Below are 25,827 nucleotides of genomic sequence, written 5' to 3' on the forward strand. Positions count from 1 at the left end.
TGTACCTTTGTATTAAAACTGCTTTGATATCTGTATGAAACAGCAGTATATAAATATTTCTATAAATAAATTAGGTAAGCGTATCGGCAAGTTTAAATCAGTCCTTCCTGTTTAAAAGACTGCAGAGCTCTCGAATCTCATTTCCCTTTCCTGCTTGCGGGTGAGATGGCCCGTGGCAGAGGCTTTCTCGAGAGGCCAACACTTCAAATTTAAATTTTGCAGCTTGCAGCTACAAGAATTTGCTGAAAGGGCGCAGTTAACAAATACCCTGAGAGGCAATTCAAAATAAAAATTTATGGAAAAGTGGGATAGATATAAAACATATGTTCAAAAATACAGTAAAGGTTCGCTATCTATGCTAGCATTTGATTGACGTTGGAGTGAGACTGAGTTGAGAAATAAGACTAAGAGCACATATTGATATAGGAATGCATTAGGTAATATGTAAAGAAATATACAATAATAAGAGTACATTCATTTGTAAAAAAGGAATATACAACGGTAAAAACAGGAAGTCTAGTGTGTTGGTATGAATATGATTGGGGGGAATTTGTTTCTGTTTTTTGTTTCATTTTCTTTCTAGGTGTATACAATTTGTATATAATTTTTGTATACATGTTGGAAATTATATTATAGTAAGCCTCCCCTCCCCACAACACCTTTGAAAGGGTATCAGATGTTCAATCTAGATGGGCCAACAGCACCCCGAAAATAAGCAAGTTGGAGACCGAAAAGGAGTGCCACTATTCCCCCGAGTGGGTGGGGGCGTTGCCCCCCTCACCTTTATGAGAAGGCTCTGGTCTGGGCGTTTGATGCGCCAAGTTCTGCTGGCTTGTAAGGTTACAAAGGTGGTCCAGATCCTCAGAGGGCGGAGGAGGAGGCCTGGCAAAGAGAGCAGGGAAACGGTTTGGAAAAAGGATCTGTCGGCCAGCCTGTTCCCAAAAGGTTGACGCTGCAAAGCCTTCCCCCCAAAGGGTCCACTTACAGCTGGTTCTCCCCCTCCCAATCACTTTTTTAGTGTTTTAAATACTTGTTTTTTGCGGGTCATCTTACTGATTTATTCTCTCTGCAAACTGCTTGGAGGGTCTCTGCTCCCCCGCCCTTTACAATCGAGCAGCGTGTAAATTTTACGAAACAAACAGGACTGAGCCTCCGTCTGTTAAAAATCAACTTCAGCCTCAGTCCCTCCATCTGTGAAACGTTCACATGATGCCAACGAAGCGCCAGCAGTTGCGCACGACACAATATTGTGAGCCGAAGGGCTGGCGATCTGGTTGCATAGCTTGAGAGGGAAGCAGGGAAAGTTTTTGCTGAGGTGAGCTACCCGCCACGTGACGTGCGCTGCAGGTAGAATCTCCTCTGGCTCAACCTTCCTCTCTGCACTTAGAAAGCTAGGTGCCAGGGGGAAGGTGATTCCCTTCTACCCAACATACTTTTAAATCAGAACCAACGAAGGCGGTGAAGGTCCTGTGTGAGTGTCTGGAGGCGGTTGGAGGATGGATGGCAGCTAATGGATTGAGGTTGAATCCTGACAAGACAGAAGTACTGTTTTTGGGGGACAGGGGGCGGGTTGGTGTGGAGGACTCCCTGGTCCTGAATGGGGTAACTGTGCCCCTGAAGGACCAGGTGCGCAGCCTGGGAGTCATTTTGGACTCACAGTTTTCCATGGAGGCGCAGGTCAATTCTGTGTCCAGGGCAGCTGTCTACCAGCTCCATCTGGTACGCAGGCTAAGACCCTACCTGCCCGCAGACTGTCTCGCCAGAGTGGTGCATGCTCTAGTTATCTCTCGCTTGGATTACTGCAATGCGCTCTATGTGGGGCTACCTTGGAAGGTGACCCGGAAACTACAACTAATCCAGAATGCGGCAGCTAGACTGGTGACTGGGAGCGGCCGCCGAGACTACATAACACCGGTCCTGAGAGACCTACATTGGCTCCCAGTATGTTTCTGAGCACAATTCAAAGTGTTGCTGCTGACCTTTAAAGCCATAAACGGCCTCAGTCCTGTATACCTGAAGGAGCGTCTCCACCTCCATCGTTCAGCCTGGACACTGAGGTTCAGCGCCAAGGGCCTTCTGGCAGATCCCTCTGCCAGAAGTGAGGTTACAGGGAACCAGACAGAGGGCCTTCTCGGTAGTGGGGCCCGCCCTGTGGAACACCCTCCCTTCAGATGTGAAGGAAATAAGCAGCTATTTTCTTTTTAAAAGACATCTGAAGGCAGCCCTGTTTAGGGAAGTTTTTAGTATTTAATGCTGTATTGTTTTTAACACTTGATTGGAAGCCGCCTAGAGTGGCTGGGGAAACTCAGCCAAATGGGCGGGGTATAAATAATAAATTATTATTATTATTATTATTATTATTATTATTATTATTATTATTACTACTAGTTTTCTATGTGCAGGGAGATAGATAACTGAATCACAAAACTGCAAAGTCCAACCCCTTAAAGCAGGCATGGCCAAACTTGGCCCTCCAGGTGTCTGGGGACTACATTTCCCATCATCCCTGACCACTGGTCCTGTTAGCTAGGGATGATGGGAGTTGTAGTCCCAAACATCTGGAGGGCCGAGGTTGAGGAAGCATGCCTTAAAGATATGGAGATGAAGGAGACACAAACCAAAAAATGCATCCTGGCATCACACCGCCAGCCGAGGCCATTTGACCAGATGAGGCTTCCCCACCTGCACTCCTGGATCACGGATCGGGGATCCCTCTCACCTCGTTGGCTTGTCGCTTCTGGACCGGTGACCTTCGTGACCTTCCCTTGACCTCGGGCGCACCGATTCGTGTGAGTCGTGCTGGGGAGAGGAGGGAGAGGAAGGCAGTCAGCTCAGACCGGAACACGGCAAAATAAAGTCCTCCGTCACGCGGCGCAGAGTTAACCTGTGGAACTCCCTGCCCCAGGAGCCAGCAAGGGCCACCAACTGGGAAGCCTTTAAAAGAGGATCAGACTGCAGTGGCACCTTGGTTCTCAAACACCTTGGAACCCAAACACTGCAACCCCGGAAGTCAGTGTTCCAGTTTGCGAACTTTTTTCGGAAGCTGAACATGCTCCGTTTTGAGTGTTACGCTTCCGATTTGAGTGTTACGCTGAGGTCTGTCTGTTTTTGCTATTTATTTTGCGTTTTTTGCAGCTCTTTTTGTTTTGTTTTTGCGACTGTGTGGAACCCAGTTCAGCGACTGATTGATTGTGTGACTGCAGTACATTGTTTACTGATTTCATTTTATGGATCAATGGTCTTGTTAGATAGTAAAACTCATGTTCAATTGCTGTTTTGGGGGTTGTTTTTAAAACTCTGGGACGGATTAACCTGTTTTGCATTACTTTCTATGGGAAAGAGACCTTGGTTTTGGAACGCTTTGGTTTTGGAACGGACTTCCGGAACGGATTAAGTTTGAGAACCAAGGTACTACTGTAATTCCTTTGGCCTTGGGGATGCTTTTAATAGATTTCTCTTTCCTCTTGGTTTTAATGTACCTGTGCAGGTTTGCTGTCTATTGGTTTAGTTGTAAGTCGCTTTGGGTTGCCCTGGGCAGATTAAATCAATCATCGTAGGAGAGCTCCGCCCGGCAAAGAGAGACAAAGTCAACTCCAGACGCATCACCCACCTTCCAGTCTGGGTCCTGCTTCTTCTTCTCCAGAGAAGACTTTCCCCGTTCTTTGGCTTTCTTGTAAGCCTTCTTCTCCTCCGCCAGCAACAGGCGAGCTATTTTCTAGCAGAAACAGCAGGATAAGAACGTTACAAGGATGCTTTGAAAGAGAATATGATGAAAATGATGTATAGATGGTATATTACACCAGTGAAATTAGCTAAAATATATAAGACAAATAATAAATGTTGGAAATGTAAAGGGAAAAAAAGGAACATTTTATCATATGTGGTGGGAATGTAAAAAAAGTAAAGAACTCCTGGGAAATGATATATAATGAGATGACAAAGATGTTGAAATATTCCTTTTTTTCAAATACCAGAAGCAGTTTTACTTGGTATTATAGGTCAGGACATTAATAGGCAAGATGTTAAATTGTTTTTATATGCAACAACTGCGGCAAGAGTATTGTTAGCCCAGAAATGGAAACAAGAAGAAATTCCGACAAAAGAAGAATGGCAGACGAAATTAATGGACTACGCAGAAATGGACGAAATGACAGGAAGGATTCGAAACCTGCGGGACCAGAGATTTACAGAAGATTGGAAGAAACATATGAACTATTTGAAGAGCAACTGTAATCAACAAATTACACTAGTAGGACTACAAGAAGTTTTGTAAGGAGAAATATACGAAGTGTTACCAAGTAGAAAAAGATAAGAGATAGTTATGAGTTTGAAATGTAATAGGGAAGATAAGAAATGCATATTGAGAGATTAGATTGGGAAATTTTCAAACAGGATTGATGGAAGTCGAAAATTTGAATAAGATGTAAAAGTTTAATTACTGTTGAAAATGATATGTTAAAAAAACCTAATAATATGCAGATGACACAACCTTGATGGCAGAAAGTGAGGCGGAATTAAGGAACCTTTTAATGAGGGTGAAAGAGGAGAGTGCAAAATATGGTTTGAAGCTCAACATCAAAAAAACAAAGATCATGGCCACTGGTCCCATCACCTCCTGGCAAATAGAAGGGGAAGAAATGGAGGCAGTGAGAGATTTTACTTTCTTGGGCTCCATGAGCACTGCAGATGGTGACAGCAGTCACGAAATTAAGAGATGCCTGCTTCTTGGGAGAAAAGCAATGACAAACCTAGACAGCATCTTAAAAAGCAGAGACATCACCTTGCCAACAAAGGTCCATATAGTAAAAGCCATTGTTTTCCCAGTAGTGATGTATGGAAGCGAGAGCTGGACCATAAAGAAGGCTGATCGCCGAAGAATTGATGCTTTTGAACTATGGTGCTGGAGGAGACTCTTGAGAGTCCCATGGACTGCAAGAAGATCCAACCTCTCCATTCTGAAGGAAATCAGCCCTGAGTGCTCCCTGGAAGGACAGATCCTGAAGCTCAGACTCCAATACTTTGGCCACCTCAGGAGAAGAGAAGACTCCCTGGGAAAGACCCTGATGTTGGGAAAGATGGAGGGCACAAGGAGAAGGGGACGACAGAGGATGAGATGGTGGGACAGTGTTCTTGAAGCTACCAACATGAGTTTGACCAAACTGCAGGAGGCAGTGGAAGACAGGAGTGCCTGGCGTGCTCTGGTCCAGGGGGTCACGAAGAGTCGGACACGACTAAACGACAACAACAACAAAAATGTATATATAAAAAGAATGTTACAAGGAGCTCAGCAGCTGGATTAGGCCCACGAGGGACCCACCTAGACCAGCATCCTCACAGGGGCCGAAACCCTCCAGCAGGATGCGAGTGGAAGAGCCTTCTCCCGCTCTTGTTCTCTACCGTGATTAAGGTAGGCTGGTTTTGTCCATGGCTCCATTTAGGAATCCCAAGGAGCTAAGAAGAGGCCAGGCAGCGGGGCTCCTCCTCCCAGTGGCCGACCAGACTCCCACAAGGAAATCCCACAAGCAGGCCCTGAGCCCCACTGCGCTCTCCCCTCCTGCAGAAAAGCTTTCGTCAAAGATGCTTTCATCTCTTTCACTGCTCGCTTTTGCATCCCTGTTCCAATTCTCATCATTCACATCATTTTGTATCTACATGCATATTTACTCCAGAGAGCCTTTTGGCTGAAAGGCAGCAGGTCAACAAACAGTATCCTAGCACCACAACTGGTGCCAGGACCCCTTCTCTGTATGAGGGAAGGAGGGTTTGGGTCTGGCTCTGAGCGAGGCCAGCTTTTTTGGGAGGGGGGCGGTGCAGAGAGGCAGCCAATGGCAGGAAGCAAAGGGGAGAGCTGTTGACAGGCTCCCTACGCAGAGATATTTGCAAGCCTGAGCTTGAACACAAAGAGGGGAAAGGAGGGGGATCAGTGGAAAGAGTCTGGAGTTGGAGCTCCACTAAGAAGCAAGATCTCAGAAAGCCAGTTGCCTCCTCAGCTCCAAAGGCAGACACTCCGCATTTCCTTATTTGCATATGCAAATGCTTACCTCATCCTGGGCGACCTGCGCTGCTCTCTTGTCCACGTGGCTGGCCTGAAGAGGAGACAAGAGGAAAAACAAGAGCTTTCGTGAAACAAGAAACCCAGGCATGGTTGGTCAGAAGTGATTCTTTCCAGCTGAAGCCTTTTAGGACTTACTGGAGGTTTCTAAACAGAAGTTGGCCGGTCAGGGATGGTTTAGCTGTGAGTCCGGCATTGCAGGGGTTGGACTAGGTGGCTACCCTCCGGAGCAGCAGAAAATAAGCTTGCTCCACCTTCCATAGGACAGCTGTTTAGATATGTGAAGGAGGTTATGGCGCTGGAGGAGACTCTTGAGAGTCCCATGGACTGCAAGAAGATCAAACCGATCCATTCTGAAGGAAATCTGCCCTGAGTGCTCACTGGAAGGACAGATCCTGAAGCTGAGGCTCCAAGACTTTGGCCACCTCATGAGAAGAGAAGACTCCCTGGAAAAGACCCTAATGTTGGGAAAGATGGAGGGCACAAGGAGAAGGGGACGACAGAGGATGAGATGGTTGGACAGTGTTCTCGAAGCTACCAGCATGAGTTTGACCAAACTGCAGGAGGCAGTGGAAGACAGGAGTGCCTTGCGTGCTCTGGTCCAGGGGGTCACAAAGAGGCGGACACGACTAAACAACTTAACAACAACAACCGTATCATTTCTGGAGTCTTCTCCTTTCCAGGCTAAACATACCCAGATCCTTCAACCTCTCCTCATATGGCTTTCTTTCCAGACCCTTGATCATCTTGGTCACCCTCGTCTGCACACCTTCCTGCTTGTTAACATCCTTCTTAAATTGTGGCGCCCAGAACTGGACCCAGTATTCCAGGTGTGGTCTGACCAGGGCATAATAGAGTGGAACTATGACTTCCCTTGATCTGGACACTAGATTTCTGTTGATGCAGCCTAGAATCGCATTAGATTTTTTTGCTGCTGCATCACAGTGAAACATGTGCTGCTGAAACACTTAATGGTACCCAGCGCTGCTTGTTGCTACTGAATGATCCTCAGTGCTCCAAACTCAGAGTCACTTCCACTCCCAAACACTCTCTCTGTGTCTCTGGGATGAAGCCCAAATCCGTCCCACTCACCAACAGCTCCTCCTCCTGCAGCTTCCGGGCAATCTCTGCATCGTAGAGCTCCTGGTCCTGGGGGGCTGCCGGGCGGCCTTTGTGGTAACTGGCATCCTTCGCCCCCCGCGTTTTCGTTCCTTAAGAGACGAGAAGCCACATTCCTCAGTCACAGAAGGGGAAATAATTAATGCGCCAGCTAAATTCAGAGCTACCGACACAGATAAAAAAAATAGTTCTGCACCAAGGTAACACAAATTACGAAGACTGTGTGGATCTGCATATGTTCTGTGTGTCTTCCTAGAAGACAGACACCTTGACTGCTTGATGTTGGTCCATCTATTCCAATTCAGAGCATCCCACCAGGGATGCAGGCAGAGGCTTTGCCCACCTGCAACTTTCTCCATGGAACACACCTCCTCCTTAACTGACCTACGCCATCCCACCTCGATCCAGAAGTCCGGGAAGGGCCGTAATCTCAGCGGCAGAGCCCCTGCCTTGCATGCAGAAGGCTCAATCTCTAAGAGCACCTCCAGGCAAGGCTGGAAACGCCTCTGGCCTAAAACCGGCCTCAAAGGCCCAGTATACCTGAAGGAGCGTCTCCACCCACATCGTTCTGCCCGGACACTGAGGTCCAGCTCCAAGGGCCTTCTGGCAGTTCCCTCCCTGCGAGAAGTGACATTACAGGGAACCAGGCAGAGGGCCTTCTCGGTGGTGGCGACCGCCCTGTGGAACGCCCTCCCATCAGATGTCAAGGAAAGAAACAACTATCTGACTTTTAGAAGATCTGAAGGCAGCCCTGTTTAGGGAAGTTTTTAAGGTTTGACGTTTTAATGTATTTTTAATCTTTCATTGGAAGCCGCCCAGAGTGCCTGGGGAAACCCAGCCAGATAGGCAGGGTATAAATAATAAAATTATTATTATTATTATTATTATTATTATTATTATTATTATTATTATTAATTATATAACCCAGGAGAGACACGGCTGCCTGCCTGTGTTAACAATACTGAACTGCATTGGCTAGCCTGACTCAGGAGGAGGCAACTACCTGGGTGACTTTCTGCCCAGTTGAGAGGCTTCCAGATAGCTCAGTTGGTGGAACACAAGACTCCTGACACAAGACACAAAGAGTCCTGCATTGCTGGGGTCAGACTAGATGGCCCTGGTGGTCCCAATTCTAGGATTGCATGCACACAATTGCAAGTCACCCACCACAAAGAATTATAGTACTCGAAACATGTGGAGCAGCCAGGGGTCTTCTGTGTACTCTGGGGTCTCTCCCCACCCCTTTAGACAAATTCATGGAAGAGGGCTATGAACAGCTCCCAGCTACGATGGCTCTGCCCTGCTCCACTTCCACAAACGGAGGCAGTCGTGCTCCTGAATCTCAGCTGCCGGGGAAGGCAGGAAGGGAGAGAGAGGGCTCTCGCACTCGGATCCTGTTTTGGGGTTTCCCTTTGGGGCATCTGGTCAGCTACTGTGAAAACAGGATGCTGGCCCAGGTGGGCCACAGATGCTCTTATGCTCTCAGGCTGCAGATGTCTGCGGTGGAAGATAATTTTAAAACTGGTCCAGGCAGGCTGGAGGGGTTCGCTCCAACCTGCAGGAGCACCCGGGGTGCAGAAGGAACGCACAGACTTAAATAAGTCTGCCCGGAAAGTACCGTATTTTGCGCTCCATAAGACACACTTTCCCCCTCCTAAAAAGTAAGGGGAAATGTGTGTGCATCTTATGGAGCGAATGCAGGTGGGAGACTCTGCTCAGCGCTCCCTTTAAAGAGCCGTGTGGAGCGTGTGTGCGGCTCTTGGGGGCTTTTCCCTGAGGAGGGAGAAGGGACTGCCAGGCTGCCCTGTCTCTTCCCACACCTCCCAGAAAAGCCAGGAAGAGCCACTGCCAGGCTCTGCTCAGCGCTCCCTTGTAAGAGCTCCCTTTCGTCCCTCGTCCCTCTTTGCTGGGAAGCCAGCAGAAGAGGCGCTGCGCAGCTATCGCTCTTGCTCTGCTGGCTTCTCAGCGAAGGAGAAGGAGGGAGGGAAGGGTTTAAAGCAAGAAAAGCAAGAGCCGCTTACATGCTCTGCGCAGCATATTTTTTTCCTTGCTTTCCCCCTCTAAAAACTAGGTGCGTCTTATGGTCAGGTGCATCTTATGGAGCGAAAAATACGGTAGCTCGGTAAGTGTGCAAAGAGGCCGATGAAGGGGGCTTCGGCGCTCCTCCCGCGCAGCCATGGCAATGTCTCGGGTTGCAACAGGGAGCCAGCTATGATTAGAAGCTGCAGCAGGAAGAGGATGCAAGCATCTGCTCACAGATAGACGGGAGCTATTTTCAGCCACAGCAAACATCGCAAAAACTGAAAGGGGAAATACCACCGAAAACAGTGTGTGTGTTGTTTGTGTGGAAAATTGCAAAGATCAGTCCATCCGCCACACACCTGCAACATGGGGGCGAGAAGAGAACCCAGTCTGTGGAATTAACTGCCTGCCCTGTGGAACTCCCTCCCGTCAGATGTCAAGGAAACAAGCAACTGTTTGACTTTTAGAAGACATCTGAAGGCAGCCCTGTGGAGGAAGTGTTAAATGTCTGACGTTTTGTTGTGCTTTTGAGATTTTGTTGGGATTCGCCCAGAGTTGTTCCTTTGACCAACCTACCTTGCAAGGTCGTTGTTCCAGCAAATACAGAGAGAAGCACTTGCTGAACACTCAGGAAAACCATGCACAATGTTCAGACTACAACTCCCACCAGACCCTTTCAACACAGCTGGAAGGCCGGAGAAGGAGGCTAAGCATTGTCACTAAGCCTATTATGAGGATTTTAAAAATATTTTTAATGGCCAACTTGCACAGCCATTGCAAGGAGGAAGCAAAAGCTTTCTCTACCCAGCTTCTCCATGCAATGAATCCTTTTACGAACTTCTAGCTTACTGGTTCTGGGATTCCTCGCAATGCTGAACAGGATCCCAGCATAACAGCCACCAAGAGGACAAGACTCCTTCCGTGCCTGCTCCAAAGTATTACTTGGAAAACTGGCTTTATTCTGCTGCGGGGTGCAGCCCCCGAGTCTTCGAATCGGTGCCGTTTCACGACCGCCAGCTGCTCCGGGCGGGGGCCTGTGTGTTTTTATCATCTGGGAAGCAGCTGCTTGAGTTTCAGCACAATACAAATGATGGAGGAGCGACAGAGGAGGGCATTAAGCAGCAGAAAACTCCCCGGCGCTAATGTTGCAAAACCGTCCAAAGCAGAGCCGTTTTCAAGATATAGCGGCCGATTAAAATGTCACTGCGCAACCAGGAAAAGCATCGCGGCAGGAATACGATTCTCCTAAGTAGACCGTTCTAAGTTGGCTTGCAATCTGCTAACGCTTGGCCTGCAGCAAATCTGGCGTCAGCATGGGAGCCAAGAACGCCTAATTTTTTCCTCCTGTGTTGAAAAATAAGGCCTGTTGCATCTTCCGCCCCAGTCTGACAGAACGGCCTTTGTTTTCAGGCTCAAGACTGTCTTCTGTTTCAGCTTGGAGGGAAAATGAACCAGGAAAGCCAAACAGAGGCAAATATATATATATATCTCAGAATGACGGAAGGTTCCTTCAGCTGGAATCTGACAGTTCTCCAGCACATATGAAATGTGCAGAACATTACTAACAGGGCCAGAATTAGACTCTGGTGGTTTGTTTTTTAAAAAACCAACCCACAAAAACGAAAGCCGCACTCCAAATTTGCACTTAACGCGTTCCTACCTGAAGCCAGAGACTTTCACGCAAACGAAGCTGGGATTCTCTACCCGGTGTGTGTTTTGTGGGTTGCCTAAGCAGGAACCGTTTTATTTATTTCGTAAAATGTATACACCGCTCGAATGTCAAAAAAACAAGCAAACATCAATTTACAAAAAAGAAAAGAAAAGATAAAAGCCGTAACATCACCGCCGAGAAAAGCCAACAACAATAAACTTCGGAAAAGTTAAAACAGCAACAGGCTAAAATTAGAACCAAGCTTGCGTAAATTAAATTGAATTAAATTCCAACAGAACCAGAGGAGGAGAGATTTTGCAGGGATGCCTTCACCAGAAATCAGTGCCCACCGCGGGTGCCTTGTTACCTGGATCCTTACGGCGCTGGGCATCGGCTCCCAAGTCTTCCCCGCAGTGCGAGGAGGGCGAGGCGCTTGCCCCGTTGCGACGTTCCCTTTCTCCGTCCCTCCTGCCGCCTCTCCGGGGTGCTGGTGCTTCCAGGTCCTGCAGCCTGGGGTCGCGGGAGGGGGGCCTGGGCGACTCCCGGTCCTGGCGGGGTGGTCGCCTCTGGCGATCCAGGTCTGGGGAACAGCTGCGGCCCAGACGGGGCCTTTCCTCCCAGTCAGTGCTCAGGTGTGCCGGCCGCAGGGACCTCTCTGAGCTAGGGGACCGCCTCTCCCGGGGCTTACGGGGCCGGCCACCGCTCTCTAGATGCACCCTCTCATCTTCCCAGTCCAGCGGAAAAGGGGGCGTCCTGCGGTGACCCTCTCGGCTCCCTGGCCGCCTTTCTCTCCGCCCCATGCCGCTACCTGCGTGGGGCTGGACCTCCCCGTCCAGCGCGAGCGAAGAGGGCCTCCAATGTCTTTCCTGGCTGGACGGCTTCCTTTCCCGGCGGTCTCCGTCCCGACGGCTTTCCTCCTCCGTGTCCGAAGGAGGCCTCCGAGGCCTTTCCCGGCCGCCCCAGTTCCTGTCCTGCCTCTCCCTCTGGCCGCCTCCGGCCTGTCTCGCTTCCGAGGAGCTCCCCAAAACTTCCAAGTCCAGCCCCTCGGACAATAGAGGGGGGCCCCGTCGGGGTTCCCTCGGCCTCTGGGGCTCCCTCTCGCCGCTCCGGGCTGGGCGAGGTCTAGCCTGCTCCCGGGGGCTCCCGCACGAGCGGTCTGAGGAAGGGGTGGGGGGCGAGACAAACAAGCGAGATGGGTTAGTGACACACAGGTTAACAGCCCACGTAATGGCATGCAAACGGGGAGGGGGTGGCGGCAGAAGGAGCAGCAGCTGCAGCAGCAAAGGAAAGGCCGGGAGGCTAAGAGGCGGATGAGGAAAAGCATAAAAAGGAAGCAAAGGTAATGAAGCAGATTGGAAGCTGCCTTAATTAGAGTCCGGTCGTTAGGAATGGCAGATGAAGATGATGGACTTTTCGGAGCTAGCCGACCTGACTGGAAGAGTCTGTGACCAGAAGGAGGAGGAGTACCAGGAGGAATGGATGAAATTCAAAGACTATTTAGTTAAATATGCTAAGATAACTTAATTGGAAAAACTTGCAAATAATAGATAGTCTTAGGATTTAAATATGTGATGTTGGAGAAGAATATGTTTAAAGTCAAAATGAAAACAAAGTAAGATGTTAAGTGATTAAGTTAATTATATGAGAAAATTGGTTTTGGAAAAGTGTTACAATGATATACACTGAAATTCAGCCGGGGGGATTTGAGGACGTCACTTAACAATGTTACTAAGATTGGATTAAGTATAGTTCAGATGTATGTTTGTTTGTTTGCTCAAAATTTTGGAAAATTAATAAAAAATTGTTTGTGTGGGGGGGGGGGAATACACAGAGTCCGATCCTTGGTCCACTAAGCCCCATACTGTTTACTCTGAATGGCAAGGTCTCAAGCAGAGAGGGGGGTCTTCCACGGACCCACTGCCTCTTGCTTTGCGGGGGCAAGTTGGGCTAGATGATCTTTGGGGGGACTCTTCCAACTTTGCCATTGTATGGTTCCATTTGCTTTCAGGTAGAGACACAGGTGCTCTAACCCTGAGCTGCGGTCTCTCCCCGTGAGTTGGGGCTCTGGATTTCAGTAGGCCTGAAGGAGCGTCTCCACCTCCATCGTTCAGCCCAGACACTGAGGTCCAGTGCCGAGGGCCTTCTGGTGGTTCCCTCTCTGCCAGAGGTGAGGTTACAGAGAACCAGACAGAGGGCCTTCTCGGTCGTGGCACCCGCCCTGTAGAATGCCTTCCTACCAGATAAAGAGATACTACCTGACATTTAGAAGACATCTGAAAACCAGGCTCCCCGCTGCCCTTTCTGGCTCACGGCTGGACCTCCAGGGCAGCTCAGAAGGCCCCCCAGGCCCCCTTCACCGGGGAGAGGGGCCATCGTTCAAGCCCTGCTCACAGGCTCAGGCTCCAGCGACTCCTTCTAAAGGGATCTCCATCCCCGGTGGCAGGAGAGGTGGGTGATGATGGCGACGCAACCAAAGGTGGCCGTCTTGGGTTAGCAGGCTAATGTGATATTTTGAGTCCACTCTAGTCTAAGGAAGCGTTATTAGTTCGCATGCAAAAGATGCTTGCGCCGGAGGAATATTTGGCGGGTTGAGGCTGCCTTGTTAAGAAGAAGCACAGATCTAGAGGGAAATGGGGGGGGGGGGGGTGTTGCCCTTCTTCCTCCACTTGGGTGGGAAAACCCACCACGAACTATGGAACTCCCTGCTTTGCAAGGGGTTGGACTAGATCAGTGTTTCCCAACCTTGGGCCTCCAGCTGTTTTCGAACTACAATTCCCATCATCCCTGACCACTGGTCTTGCTAGCTGAGGATTATGGGAGTTGTAGTCCAAAAACAGCTGGAGGCCCAAGGTTGGGAAATGCTGGACTAGATGACCTATGGGATCCCACCCAACAGGGCTGGGCGATATATTGATATATCATCCAAAACTGGTTTGAAGCCCATACAGTGGTACCTTGGTTCTCAAACGCCTTGGTACTCAAACAACTTGGAACCCAAACACTGCAAACCCGGAAGTCAGTGTTCCAGTTTGAGCGCCACACTTCCATTTTGAGTGTTACACCGAGGTCTGTCTGTTTTTGCTATTTATTTTGTGGTTTTTTGTGGCTTTTTTGTTTTGTTTTTGTGACTGTGTGGAACCCAGTTCAGCTACCAAGTGACTGACTGTGTGACTGCAGTACATTGTTTATTGCTTTCAAGTGGTCTTGTTAGACAGTAAAATAAATGTTAAATTGCTGTTTTAGGGGTTGTTTTTAAAAGCCTGGAATGGATTAATCCATTTTGCATTACTTTCTATGGGAAAGAGCGCCTTGGTTTTGGAACGCTTTGGTTTTGGAACGGACTTCCGGAACAGATCAAGTTTGAGAACCAAGGTACCACTGTATTGTGATGTCAGTTTCCTAATTTTGTGCAATGCAAAAATCACATTGTGGGGGAAACCGTGAAGCCTGCTAAGGCTTCTCTCGATTCCTGCAGCCCATTAACTCTGCCACCTCAACTCTCCCCTGTCTCGTGAAGAGGGCAGCAAACTGCAAGAGCGGGTGTCGGCAAAATTCACGATGCAGGAAAAACCGCGAAGCCTGACGATGCCTGTGCATAGCTCCATCCTTCAGTCGTTGTGACATATCAATATATCGCGATGTTTAGCTGGTGATGTATTGCGATGTTGAAAACCAGATATCGCCCGGCCCTACACCCAACTCTGCAATTCTAGGATTCTCTCTTGCAGTGATGGCCACCATCCTTGATGGCTTTAAAAGAGGTTGAGAGAATTTCATGGAGGAGGAGAGATCACTCTTGTGATGGCATGGCATTGTTGTATCTAAGTAGCCACAGTGAGAACAGGATGCTAGACTAGAGGAGCTCCCTCTGGCCTGATCCAGCACTTTCCTCTTAGGTTTCTGAGCAGCAGCAAGCAGGAAGAGACCTCTACAAGAACCTTCTGCTTTCCCGACACACGCAAGCTGAAGGAAAAGAGGTTTGTGCAGATGTGCGAACGAGGGCAAGGCAGAGGCACCCGCCACCAGCAACCAGAAAGCAAATCAGCAATTTGGTGCCCACGGAAACCCTCAGGATCAGGGCGCGTTTGATCGCAAAAGCATTTCAGAGAAGAGAAGCCTCTGCAATTTCTTGTCTGAAGCAATCATCTTTCCAGAGACGACACATTTGGCGGTGATCAGAAAGGCAGTCCCGCAAGCGTCCCCGATTCAGGATCCGTCCGGCTCTCATTGCATCCGTCCTCCTCCAAAAATAATTGATTTTTCGTCATGCCAGAAACCTCCAGCACTTTCCCAGAATAAAAGCGGGAGAACACACCTTGCCAGGATGAGGCACAGGGCGGCATCAGTGCCAAGGTCTGCGTTGGGGGGGGTTGGGCTAGAGGACCCCTGGGGGTCCACGCTATGAGGGGCTCCCCCTTACGGTTTCAACCCCCGCAGCGGCGGGGTCGGGAGCCGCGCGAGAGCCCCACATCCCACCTGAAGCACATCCCTCAGCCCCCAAGATGACCACCTGCGCTTCTCAAAGCAAAGCTCAGCTCAGAAAGTGGAGGGAACATCCTGCAGCCCTGGCAGTAGCAACAACAGGTCCACAGGCACACCGGAGGTTTCGGAAACTCGGCAGAGTTCAAAGAGTTGTTCAGACCTGGCGGAGGCAGCTCTGGCGTCTGCTGCGACCCACAAGCAGACACAAAACCTCCCGGGCTGGAAGGCCAGAAGGCGAAGATGCAATGCAGAGCCTTCTGGGTATGCGGTGAGGACCACAAAACCTCCTGGTTCTAGAGGAGGTCCCGCTTACCTCTGCTTTCCGGGTAGTACCCCTCATCGTAAGTGCTCTTCTGCAAGGGCTCTGGGTGGGGCTTCTTCCGACGCTTCTCTTCCTGGAGCTCCTTCTGCTGCAGGATCCGAGCAATGTCCTAAAGGAAGGAAGGAGGTCAAACCCTGGCATTTTCGCAAAGAACGTTCTTGCCAGTTCTTTGGTGACTGGGAGTGGCCGCCAAGACCACATAACACCGGTCCTGAGAGATCTGCATTGGCTCCCAGTACGTTTCCGAGCACAATTCAAAGTGTTGGTGCTGACCTTGAAAGCCCTAAATGGCCTCAGCCCAGTATACCTAAAGGAGTGTCTCCACCCCCATCGTTCAGCCCAGACACTGAGGTCCAGCTCTGAGGGCCTTCTGGAGGTTCCCTCCCTGCGAGAAGCCAAGTTACAGGGAACCCGGTAGAGGGCCTTCTCGGTAGTGGCACCCGCCCTGTGGAACGCCCTCCCATCAGATGTCAAAGAGATAAACAACCCCCTGACATCTGAAGGCAACCCTGTTTAGGGAAGTTTTTAATGTTTGATCTTTTATCGTGTTTTTAATATTCTGTTCGGAGCTGCCCAGATGGGTGGGGCATTATTATTAATTATTATTATTGTTATTATTATTATTTTGCCTTTTTGGACAGGAGCATGGGTGTGTTTGGCTTTTAAGGGACAGATGGATTGTATTTCTAACGCCGCTTTTCATTCAAACAAACCCCAAAACAGATTATACACTACAGATAACAGTAACACAGCAGCCCGTGGCGAGTGCAGCATAAATCATATTATATATATTTTTAAAAAATCACCAGCAAAACAACTGCAATCTTTAAACCACTATTAACAAACTGACAACTAAAACAATAAGCTAAACACCACAACTGCAGCGTGGGACTTATCATATGATTAACAAATCAATAAGGCCTTTATAAGTGATAAAACAGGGACGTGGATGGCGCTGTGGTGTAAACCACTGAGGCTCTTGGACTTGCTGGTTGGAAGGCTGACAGTTCGAATCCCCGTGTCGGGGTGAGCTCCCGTTGCTCGGTCCCTGCTCCTGCCAACCTAGCAGTTCAAAAGCACGTCAAAGTGCAAGTAGATAAATAGGTACCGCTCCGGCGGGAAGGTAAATGGCGTTTCCGTGCGCTGCTCTGGTTTGCCAGAAGCGGCTCAGTCCTGCTGGCCACATGACCCAGAAAAACTGTCTGCGGAAGCGGACAAACGCCAGCTCCCTTGGCCAGTACAGCAAGATGAGCGCCGCAACCGCAGACTTAACTGTCAGGGGTCCCTTTACTTTACCTTAAACAATACTGACAAAACTGCAGCTAAAAATAAGCTAGATGCTATTAGGTTCCTACACACACGTTACCATTGACATACTTCGAATTTCTATTGTTTGCATTATTGCATCTGTTTATTCTTGGGGGATTTTTTTTAGCTGAAAGGCATTCTATAAAAAAACGCGAACGCAACGTAACAAGAGACAAGGAGTTGTCGATCGGGCTTCCCAGGAGACCTGAAACCTTGAGAGGGAGCGTTGGACTTGATGACCCTTTTGATCCCCTCTGCAATGAAATGAAATTTGCTTTTGATTTGCTGGTTCCTGCTGTTGCCTCCGCAGTAGCAAACGCAGCTTAACGGACCCCTAACTCTCCCTGGCAGCCCTGTTCAGGGAAGTTTTTAATGTGTGATATTTTAGTGTATTTTTTGTTCTGTGGAAGCCGCCCAGAGTGGCTGGGGAAACCCAGCCAGATGGGCGGGGTACAAATAATAAATTATTATATTATTATTATCCCTGCACCTAGAAATATTCGTTACTGGGGACAAGTTCCTGGCAGCCTTGTTTTCGACATGCACGGCTGCAAGTCAAAAATCAACTTCTGTGTTCTGGCGATGGTTCTCTCCCCCTCTCCACTTCCCTTTAAAGACGTGAGATTTGGCCCGAGATCAGTCACTTTCCTCCCTGCCCACGACACCAAAGGACTGACCTCATCGTCCTCTTCTTGGCGACGCCGCTGTTCTGCCTCAATGACCAGCTTGACTTGAATTTCCTGAGCTATCTCACAGTCCTGCCTCTCCCTGGGAAGAGACAAAGGGGAGGGGGTGGCAGAGGGGAAAAGGTGAGAGGTGGGAGTCCGTGGGAAAAGAGAAAAAGAGAATGGGGGGGGGGAGTAGAAGGCAGGGAGAAAATGCAGCCCAGGACCCCGGCTTCACATTGAGAGATGAGCGACCAAGACGGGAAACACTCTCAAAACAGAAATGGAAAAAACAACTCATGCAACTTTTTCTTCCGGTGCAACTTTTGAACCCTTAATGCAGTGTTTCTCAACCAGGGGCCATATGGCCTCCTGGGCCCCCCGGGATATTCTAAAGGGGGCACAGGTGAAATAATAGAATTTATATAAAAATGATACAGTCAAACCTCAGTTCTCGGACGGCTCCGTTTTGGAATGTTTCGGCTACCGAATGCCAAAAAGCTGGAAGTAAATGCCCTGGTTTTCTAACGTTTTTCAGTACCCGAACATCTGGCACGGTTTCTGCTTGAGTACAAGAAGCTTTTGCAACCAATCGGAAGCCGCGGCTCTGCTGTTGAACGTTTGGGAAGTCGAACGGGCTTCCGGAACGGATTACGTTCTACCACCGAGATTTGACTGTAAATAAAACGTCTTCTATCTACAGGCAAAATAGCTACCTTTCTACCGGGTTTTGTGTGTGTGGCACAGGAAGGAAACAAGGTCGGAAGGGGGCCAAAGTCGCAAAAAGGTCGAGAAACACTGTTTTGGCGTATAGTTAAACTATGGAGTGCAGCTGGAGGCAGCGATGCTTCTGAATTCCAGTTGCTGGAATCCCCAGGAGGCGAGAGTATTGCTCCTGTGTTCGAATCCTGCACGCTGGTCTCCCACAAACATCTGGTTGGCAGCTGTGAGAACAGGGTGCTGGAGATAAACTAACAGGAAGGATTCGAAACCGGCAAGACCAAAAATTCACGGAAGACTGGAGTAAATTTACGGACTATTTGAAAAGTATTTGTGAAGAACAGACGACGTTTGTAGGGTTGCAAGACATTTTGTGAGGAGTATTATTAGAAGTATTGTAAAAATGGACAAGGGGGGGGAGGATTTGTTAAGAGATGTAAAGGCAACATAAAGTTAAGAAATGCATAAGAAGTGGTTAAAACGGTGGATCATCAGAAGGGCTGATGGAAGTCCAAAAAGATTGTATAAGTGATAAGTTTTGTGGTACATTTTATAATTTATATGTTAAAATGAATAAAAAAATATTATAAAAAAAGAGAACAGGGTGCTGGACTAGATGGGCCGTTGGGGAAGGCTGAGATACAGCTGCCGTTTCGCTTTATGTGAATCTTTTTCAGAAGCGTCGCTGGCTCCAGCTGCAGAAAGAGCAGCCATCCTGGCTAGCAGCCATCAGAAGCTCTCTTCTCCTCCAAGACTTTGTCCAATCCTCTTTTAAAGCCATCCAAGTTGGTGGCCATCCCTGACTCCTGTGGCAGGGAGTCCCAAAGTTTAACTATGTGCTGCGTGAAGGACTTTCATTTCCCTGTCCTGAAATGTCAAACGTTAACTTTCACCAGAAGAGATTCAGATGAGATTTCTATGTTGCAGGGGGCTGGACTAGACCAGGGCGCCCCAAACCCGGGTCTCCGGCTGGTTTTGGACTACAAATCCCATCATCCCTACTTAGAAGCAATGAATGATAATAGTAATAATAATAATAATTTATACCCTGCCCTTCCCGGTTCAGAAAACCAGGCTGAGGGCGGCTAACAACAAATTTAAAACACTTAATTCGATGCAACCAAAAACAGCATAAAATACAGTATAAAACGTGAATAACAATAAATTCAGAATTCAAAAATCAATTTAGGGGGAAATCCATCCAATAAACATTAGATGATCCCCAGGGCTAGCTGGCTAAATTAGTCCTATTTGGGCCAGCGAGGAGACCAGGGGAGAATTAGCTGTGGGATCCTAGAGTAGGGAATCTTCATAAAAGGAGAGAGGGAGGGAAGAAAGGGGAATAAAAGATCAGGCTAAGTTCAAATTGAAAGCCAGGTGGAATAGCTCTGTCTTACAGGCTGGGCGAAAGGAGGTCAAATGCTGCAGGGCCCTGGTCTCATGGGACAGAGCGTTCCACCAGGTCGGAGCCATCACTGAGAAGGCCCTGGCCCTGGTGGAGGAGATGTAGTCCAAAAACATCTGGAGACCAAAGTTTGGGGAACCTTTGATTTGGATGGCCCTTGGCATCTCTGCAAACACCACAATTCTATGTCCACAAGTTCTAGTGTTAAATCTCCACTTTATCCATGACATAAATGGTTTTTATAAACTTCTATCATGTCACCCCTTTTCTCTAAACTAAGAAGGCACAGATGGGAGTTGCAGTCCGGAACATCTGGGGGGCACCAGGTTGGGAAAGCCGAACTGCGCCAGAGTCTTCAGGGAGCAACGGGCTCCGCTTGGTTCTGCCCAGCTAAACCAGGGAGGGGGCAGCCCAGAGGCAAAACGGCCCCCGCATCCCTCACACTCACAGGTCTTTGTGCCGCTCCTGGATCCGGGCCCGTGCCTTGCGGTCCTCCTCTTCCTGAAGCTGCTTGGCCATCTGCAAGTCATACTGTACTAGGCGGTTGCGTTGCACATTGGTCGCCAAATGATGCTCAACTGCAAGAGGACACAAGAACAGGCACGTTTAATTCGGCTGCGGGTCTGGGAGGACCAAAACACCCTCTTGGCTGCGCCCCAAGGGGGACCCCACTCTCTCGCTGGCCCCTTCCGCAGGGTGGAGGAAATAATTGTGGTTTCCACCCCCTTTTGGTTCCGCACCCTATAAAAACATTATTCAGAAAAGCGGTCTGCGTGGGACCAAAACGCAAGGACATTCAGAACGATAACGGTTAAATGCACATCGCAGAACCCAGTTTCACCCGCCAGGCGAGACGTACTTTCTTGTTCTTGCAGGCTGTGGGCCAGAGTGTGATCCTCGAGGACGGCAAAATCTCGGCACACTGAAAGAAAAGAGAGAACGGAGAAAGTGAGGGAGGAGGTCAACGCTTCTGACCGAAGCCTCAGTTATCATCCCAGAGCCCAGAACTTCTTCCCAAGACACAAGGAAGTCGATGGGACATGACTCCTGTTAAAACTTACAAAAATGTTTCAAAGAATACAAGAATTACACAAAAACAAAAAATAAAAATACAAGAAAATACAAAATACAGAAAAAAGAATAAAGTTTTTAAGATATAACAAAAAAATGAAAAATAAAAAGAAACATACAAAATAAAAACAGTTAAAAACACGTTAATTTTCCAAAGCATATCTTCCTTACACTTATTTCCCCGGACCTCCTCGTACCTCCCTTTTTCGTATTCCAGTTCAGTTTGTTAGTTCAGCAAATCCTTACCATTAAGCTTTTACCCATTTGTAAACCTTTTTTTCGTATCTCTTTGAAACTTTAATAAATATCATTTAAAAAAATATAAATAAATAAAACTTACAAAAATGTACAGAACAAACTCTTATAAGTGCTGGAAATGTAAAGAGTTAGAAGGTACGTTTTATCATATTTGGTGGAGCTGTAAAGTAATCAAAAACTATTGGGAAATGATTTATAATGAACTGAAGAAGAACTTTAAGATAACTTTTGTTAAAAAGCCAGAAGCTTTCTTGATAGGTATTGTAGCACAGGAATTGCCAAAAGAGTGGATGAAGTCATTTATGTATGCCACAACAGCCACTAGGATATTACTTGCCCAAAAATGGAAGGATGGTAAGATACCAACGAAGGAAGAATGGCAAGTTAAACTTATGGAATACGCAGAAATTGCGGAACGTACAGGAAGACTTAGAGACAATGACAATAGAGACTTTAAAATAAAGACTGGGAAGCATTTGTGCTGTCTCTACAGAAACAGTATAAAGAATTGGACTTACTAGTAGGGTTTGAGTAAACGCTGGCAATTAAGAAAATAAGTGGACGGTTAAGAAACAACAATATGGAAATTAATTAAGTGCAAGATGTCATTTGAATGGAAATTTGGTATCAAAATGATAAGAATATAAGAGTGTTTAGCAAAAAAAAATCATAGAAAGTAAGATAAAATTAAGCAGAAGTAGCATATATTTAAAGAACAAGAAGGGGAAGTTGAGGGAAGTCACTGGGTGGGGGAATTCCCTTTTTTATTTTTATGTGTCAAATGTGTCGAATATCCAATTGTAAAACCTAATAAAAATTTATAAAAATAAAAAAAGAAGACACAAGGAAGTAGGAACTGCAGAAAGAGGGAACAGGCAGCGTTCCCTTGCAACGCACAAATCTCCACTTCCCACAAACACCGCAAGGAAGTCGCAAAGCGGAACATGCAGAGCCATTTTGAGGAAGCAGGGGCAAAAGGTGATTTTTTTTAGTGGCTTAAATCTAAGCAAAAGGAGCACTGATTTGCCCTTGGCACACATTTGGAGCAAGGCTCATCTCTTTAAAACGGAACAACCACCCAAAAGTGCCACAGTTTAAGAAGGGTACTGGCAAGCTGGGAGGTGTGCAGAGGAGGCCTGATGAGGAATGGTCGAAGGAGCTGGGTACATTTAGCCTAGAAAAGAGGAGGCTGAGAGGAGATGAGAGACCCATCTTCAAATATCTCAAGGGCTGCCCCATGGAAGAGGGAGCAAGCTTGTCTGGAGAGTAGGACCTGAAGCAATGGGTTCAAGTTGGTTGATTGGGATTGCAGGGGGTTGGACTAGATGACCCCTGGGGTCCCTTCCAAATCTACGATTCTATGATCTATAAGTTATAAGAAAGGAGATTCTATGCTGGAGGTGTAAGGATGGCATAGGGCCATAAATGCACATGTGGTGGGAATGCACAGCCATTAAAGAATTTTGGAATAACATCTACAATGAATTAAAAAAACTATTTAAGTTTTCATTTAAGAAAAAACCCCGAAACCTTTCTCCTGGGAATAATGTCACTAGAAATCAAAAAAGAATATAGACCACTTTTTATGTATACAATAGTAGCAGCCAGGATCTTAATCGCAAAAAACTGGAAAAGTGAAAGTATTACAATAACAAACATCTCCTACGATAGAAATAGAATGATCCTTGTAAAACAACAAACATAATGTTTTTCTGGACATATGATGAAAACAAAGAAAGAAATACAATAATTTGGAACAGTGTGTGAAAAAACTGTAGAAATAATAATACAATGAGTCTAATCGGAAGTCAATTACCGTATTTTTCGCCCTATAGGACGCACTTTTTCCCCTCCAAAAATGAAGGGGAAATGTGTGTGCGTCCTATGGGGCGAATGAAGGCTTTCGCTGAAGCCTGGCGAGCAAGAGGGGTCGGTGCGCACCGCCCCCTCTCGCTCTCCAGGCTTCAGGGAGCTATCCGCAACCCTCGGGAGACCGGCGCCACTTTGCACCCGCCTCCCGATGGCTGCGCAGAGCTGCCTGCTTTCCGAAGCCTGGGGAAACCGGCGCGACTTACCGCTGGCCTCCCTAGGCTTGCGGATAGCAGGCTGTTCTCGGGGCTGGGATTGGGGGAAGCTCGGGTTTCCCCCGCGCCAGCCCCGGCCTGGGGGGGAAATAATTTTTTTTCCCTTTATTTCCCCCCCCCCAAAAAAACTAGGTGCGTCCTATGGGGCGAAAAATACGGTATGTTTATTTTGCTTTCGGGTTTTTTCCTTTGGTTTTTTCCCTTCCTCCTTTCCCCCCTTCCCTTCACCCCCCCCTCTTCTTTTTCTCTCTTTTTGTGCTTCCTTCCTTGGTCCTTCTCTTTCTGATACGTTATGGAAAAGATAAAGAGATAAAAGCGTATTATGAAAACCTCAGTAAGTTAAAAGTGATGCTATGTAATTCCCTTAGTAGTATTTATAAAATGTTTAGATTGGTTAATTGTCATGATTTGATGTAGCAACTACTGTGGGTTTTGTTGTTGTTGATATTGTTGAATTCCAATAAAGTTTATAAAATCCAGAAAAAGAAGAAAAAGAAAGGGGATTCTGACTAAACACCAGGAAGGACTTTCTGAGGGCAAGAGCTGTCCAGCAGTGGTACAAAGACCCTCAGACAGTGGTGGACTCTTCCTTCCTTGGAGGGTTTTAAACAGAGGTTGGCTGGCCAAATGTCAGGGATTATTTAGCTGTGATTCTTTCATTGCAGGGGGGTTGGACTAGATGACCCCCAGGGTCCCTTCCAACTCTGCAATTCTGCGATTCTAAATGTCCCCCTCAGATTTTGTAGGCTGCCTTCTTTCCATGGGCAGTTTTGAAAAGGCACACCAGGTCAAAACTCACTTGTATTAAGATAAACAAGGCTTGAAAAATTGGATTACAGTCATACCTCTTGTTACGTTCAGTTCAGGTTACGTTCTTTCAGGATACATCCCATGGCGACCCAGAAGTAACGGAATGGGTTACTTCCGGGTTTTGCCGCTTGCGCATGCGCAGACGCTCAAAATGATGTCACGCGCATGTGCAGAAGCAGCGAATCGTGACCCATGCAGATTGTGTTCTGCTCATGTTGCGAACGGGGCTCCGGAACGGATCCTGTTCACAACCAGAGGTACCACTGTATTAAGATTATAAGGTTATAAGGACGTGCGTGAACAAGTATTAAACAATGAAACCAAGAGGAGGGGAGGGAAGCAAAATTTATGGTTTAAAATTTTTGATTATGATGGTTCCCCCCCTTTTTTCATTACATAGTGTTGTTTTTATGCTTATTTTTTATGTTACCTTTTTGGAAAATTAATAAATTATTATCAAAACTGAAAGAAAAGGCACACCAGGAGATCAGCTTCAAAGAGAAGTGTTCCACTGGGTAGTTTTTTCTCTCTCTCTCCTGTATTTTGAAAATAAAATGAAAACAAACACAAGAGGCCAAGGGAAGGAACAGCTTGAACGAAACACCACGCGAACGATGGCACACCAAAAGGAAGTCGCCCACGTTTTTGCGATTCTGGATCTGGTGACCAGACGGGCAGCTTCCAGTCAGTGGCTGTAGATGTGTGTGCTTTGGGGCTTACGTCCCAGGATGTCTGCAGTTGTCCCTTAAAAATTAAAGCACCAGAACAGGATCGGGGGGGGGGGGGGATTCTCCAGATAGCCTGGAGAAAGTGAAGAAAGTGAAGTTTTTCAATCTGTCTCCTAACCCTAGAACAGGTTGACGTCAAATGAAACCGGACGTTGGAAGATTCACGTAGCACGTTGTGAGTGCCAAAACAGAATGTCTAGTCGCCACTGGGGGGGGGGGGTGTCAGCAAACCTTTTATTTATTATTTTGATAAGCGTGATTTAATCTGCAATTCACATGTGACACATTTTTAGCAGAAATCATTAATACGTGCTTCATTTGGTGCTGACAATAAAAATATTGGCACAGTGGTACCTCGGTTCTCGAACGTCTCCACTGACGAATGTATCGGAACCCGAACGCCAAAAGACCTGGAAGTAAATGCTTCCCCTTTCATCCCTAAGTAGAAAAGGGCCTGTGGGGTGACACACAGGCAAGAGGAAGGAAGGAGAGAGCGTGCTTCAGCGTCTTGTTTCTCCCCCTGCCCTTCGCCTTCTCTCCTGCCCTGCCAGGCCTTTTGTTCTCCTCTTCCCCGCACACGCCCCTTCCTTGGCTGCCAACTTGGACGCTCCCCCTCCCTGGGGAGAAGCGGCGCAGAAGGATGTGCAAGGAGGCACCAGGGACTGTTTGTTGCTCTTGGGGAAGGGGGTGGAGGGACCCGTTCAGGCCAGCATCCTGTTCTCACAACCAGACGCCCGTGGGAAACCAGCAATCAGGATTCAAGCACAAGACCAACACAATCCTGTCCTGCAATTCCCAGGAACTGGGATTCAGAATCATCGCTGCCACCAGCTTTTGGAGGGCAGGGCAAAGTCATCCTTCCTGGTAGCCATCGGTAGCCCTCTCCTTCCCCACAAATTTGTCTCATCCTCTTTTCTTTCCTTTTTTTCATTGGAAATTTTATTTACAACATAACATAAACCCCCCCACCCTCCAAACAGAAATCCACCCTCACTAAACGTGAACATAACATACAATGAGCATAACCTAAAGGTAAAGGGACCTCTGACCATTAGGTCCAGTCGTGGCCGACTCTGGGGTTGCGGCGCTCATCTCACTTTACTGGCCGAGGGAGCCGGCGTACAGCTTCC

General features: G+C 47.7%; 1 protein-coding gene and 1 long non-coding RNA gene across 4 annotated transcripts in view; both read right to left on the reverse strand.

Annotated features, from left to right (window-relative positions):
* The window catches only part of LOC308478183, a 118,047-nt gene that overhangs the window by 7,486 nt on the left and 84,734 nt on the right, over positions 1 to 25,827 (reverse strand). The window lies entirely within an intron of this gene.
* Positions 1 to 25,827, reverse strand: part of CCDC50 (coiled-coil domain containing 50) — a 49,137-nt gene that overhangs the window by 7,486 nt on the left and 15,824 nt on the right. The window contains exons 2-11 of one of the 3 annotated variants that reach the window (XM_081007505.1): positions 20,606 to 20,668; positions 20,195 to 20,324; positions 17,634 to 17,724; positions 15,640 to 15,757; positions 11,212 to 12,000; positions 7,145 to 7,263; positions 6,042 to 6,086; positions 3,611 to 3,715; positions 2,720 to 2,799; positions 782 to 882 (exon numbers count right to left, since the gene is read on the reverse strand). In XM_081007505.1, coding sequence (XP_080863631.1) covers positions 782 to 882; positions 2,720 to 2,799; positions 3,611 to 3,715; positions 6,042 to 6,086; positions 7,145 to 7,263; positions 11,212 to 12,000; positions 15,640 to 15,757; positions 17,634 to 17,724; positions 20,195 to 20,324; positions 20,606 to 20,668 — 1,641 coding nt within the window. The remainder of the gene's footprint in view (positions 1 to 781; positions 883 to 2,719; positions 2,800 to 3,610; positions 3,716 to 6,041; positions 6,087 to 7,144; positions 7,264 to 11,211; positions 12,001 to 15,639; positions 15,758 to 17,633; positions 17,725 to 20,194; positions 20,325 to 20,605; positions 20,669 to 25,827) is intronic. The other 2 variants (XM_081007506.1, XM_081007507.1) reach the window with 2 other exon arrangements.

The sequence above is a fragment of the Podarcis pityusensis genome (genome assembly GCF_964106645.2).
Source record: "Podarcis pityusensis genome assembly, chromosome: 5".
Taxonomy (NCBI): Eukaryota; Metazoa; Chordata; class Lepidosauria; order Squamata; family Lacertidae; genus Podarcis; species Podarcis pityusensis.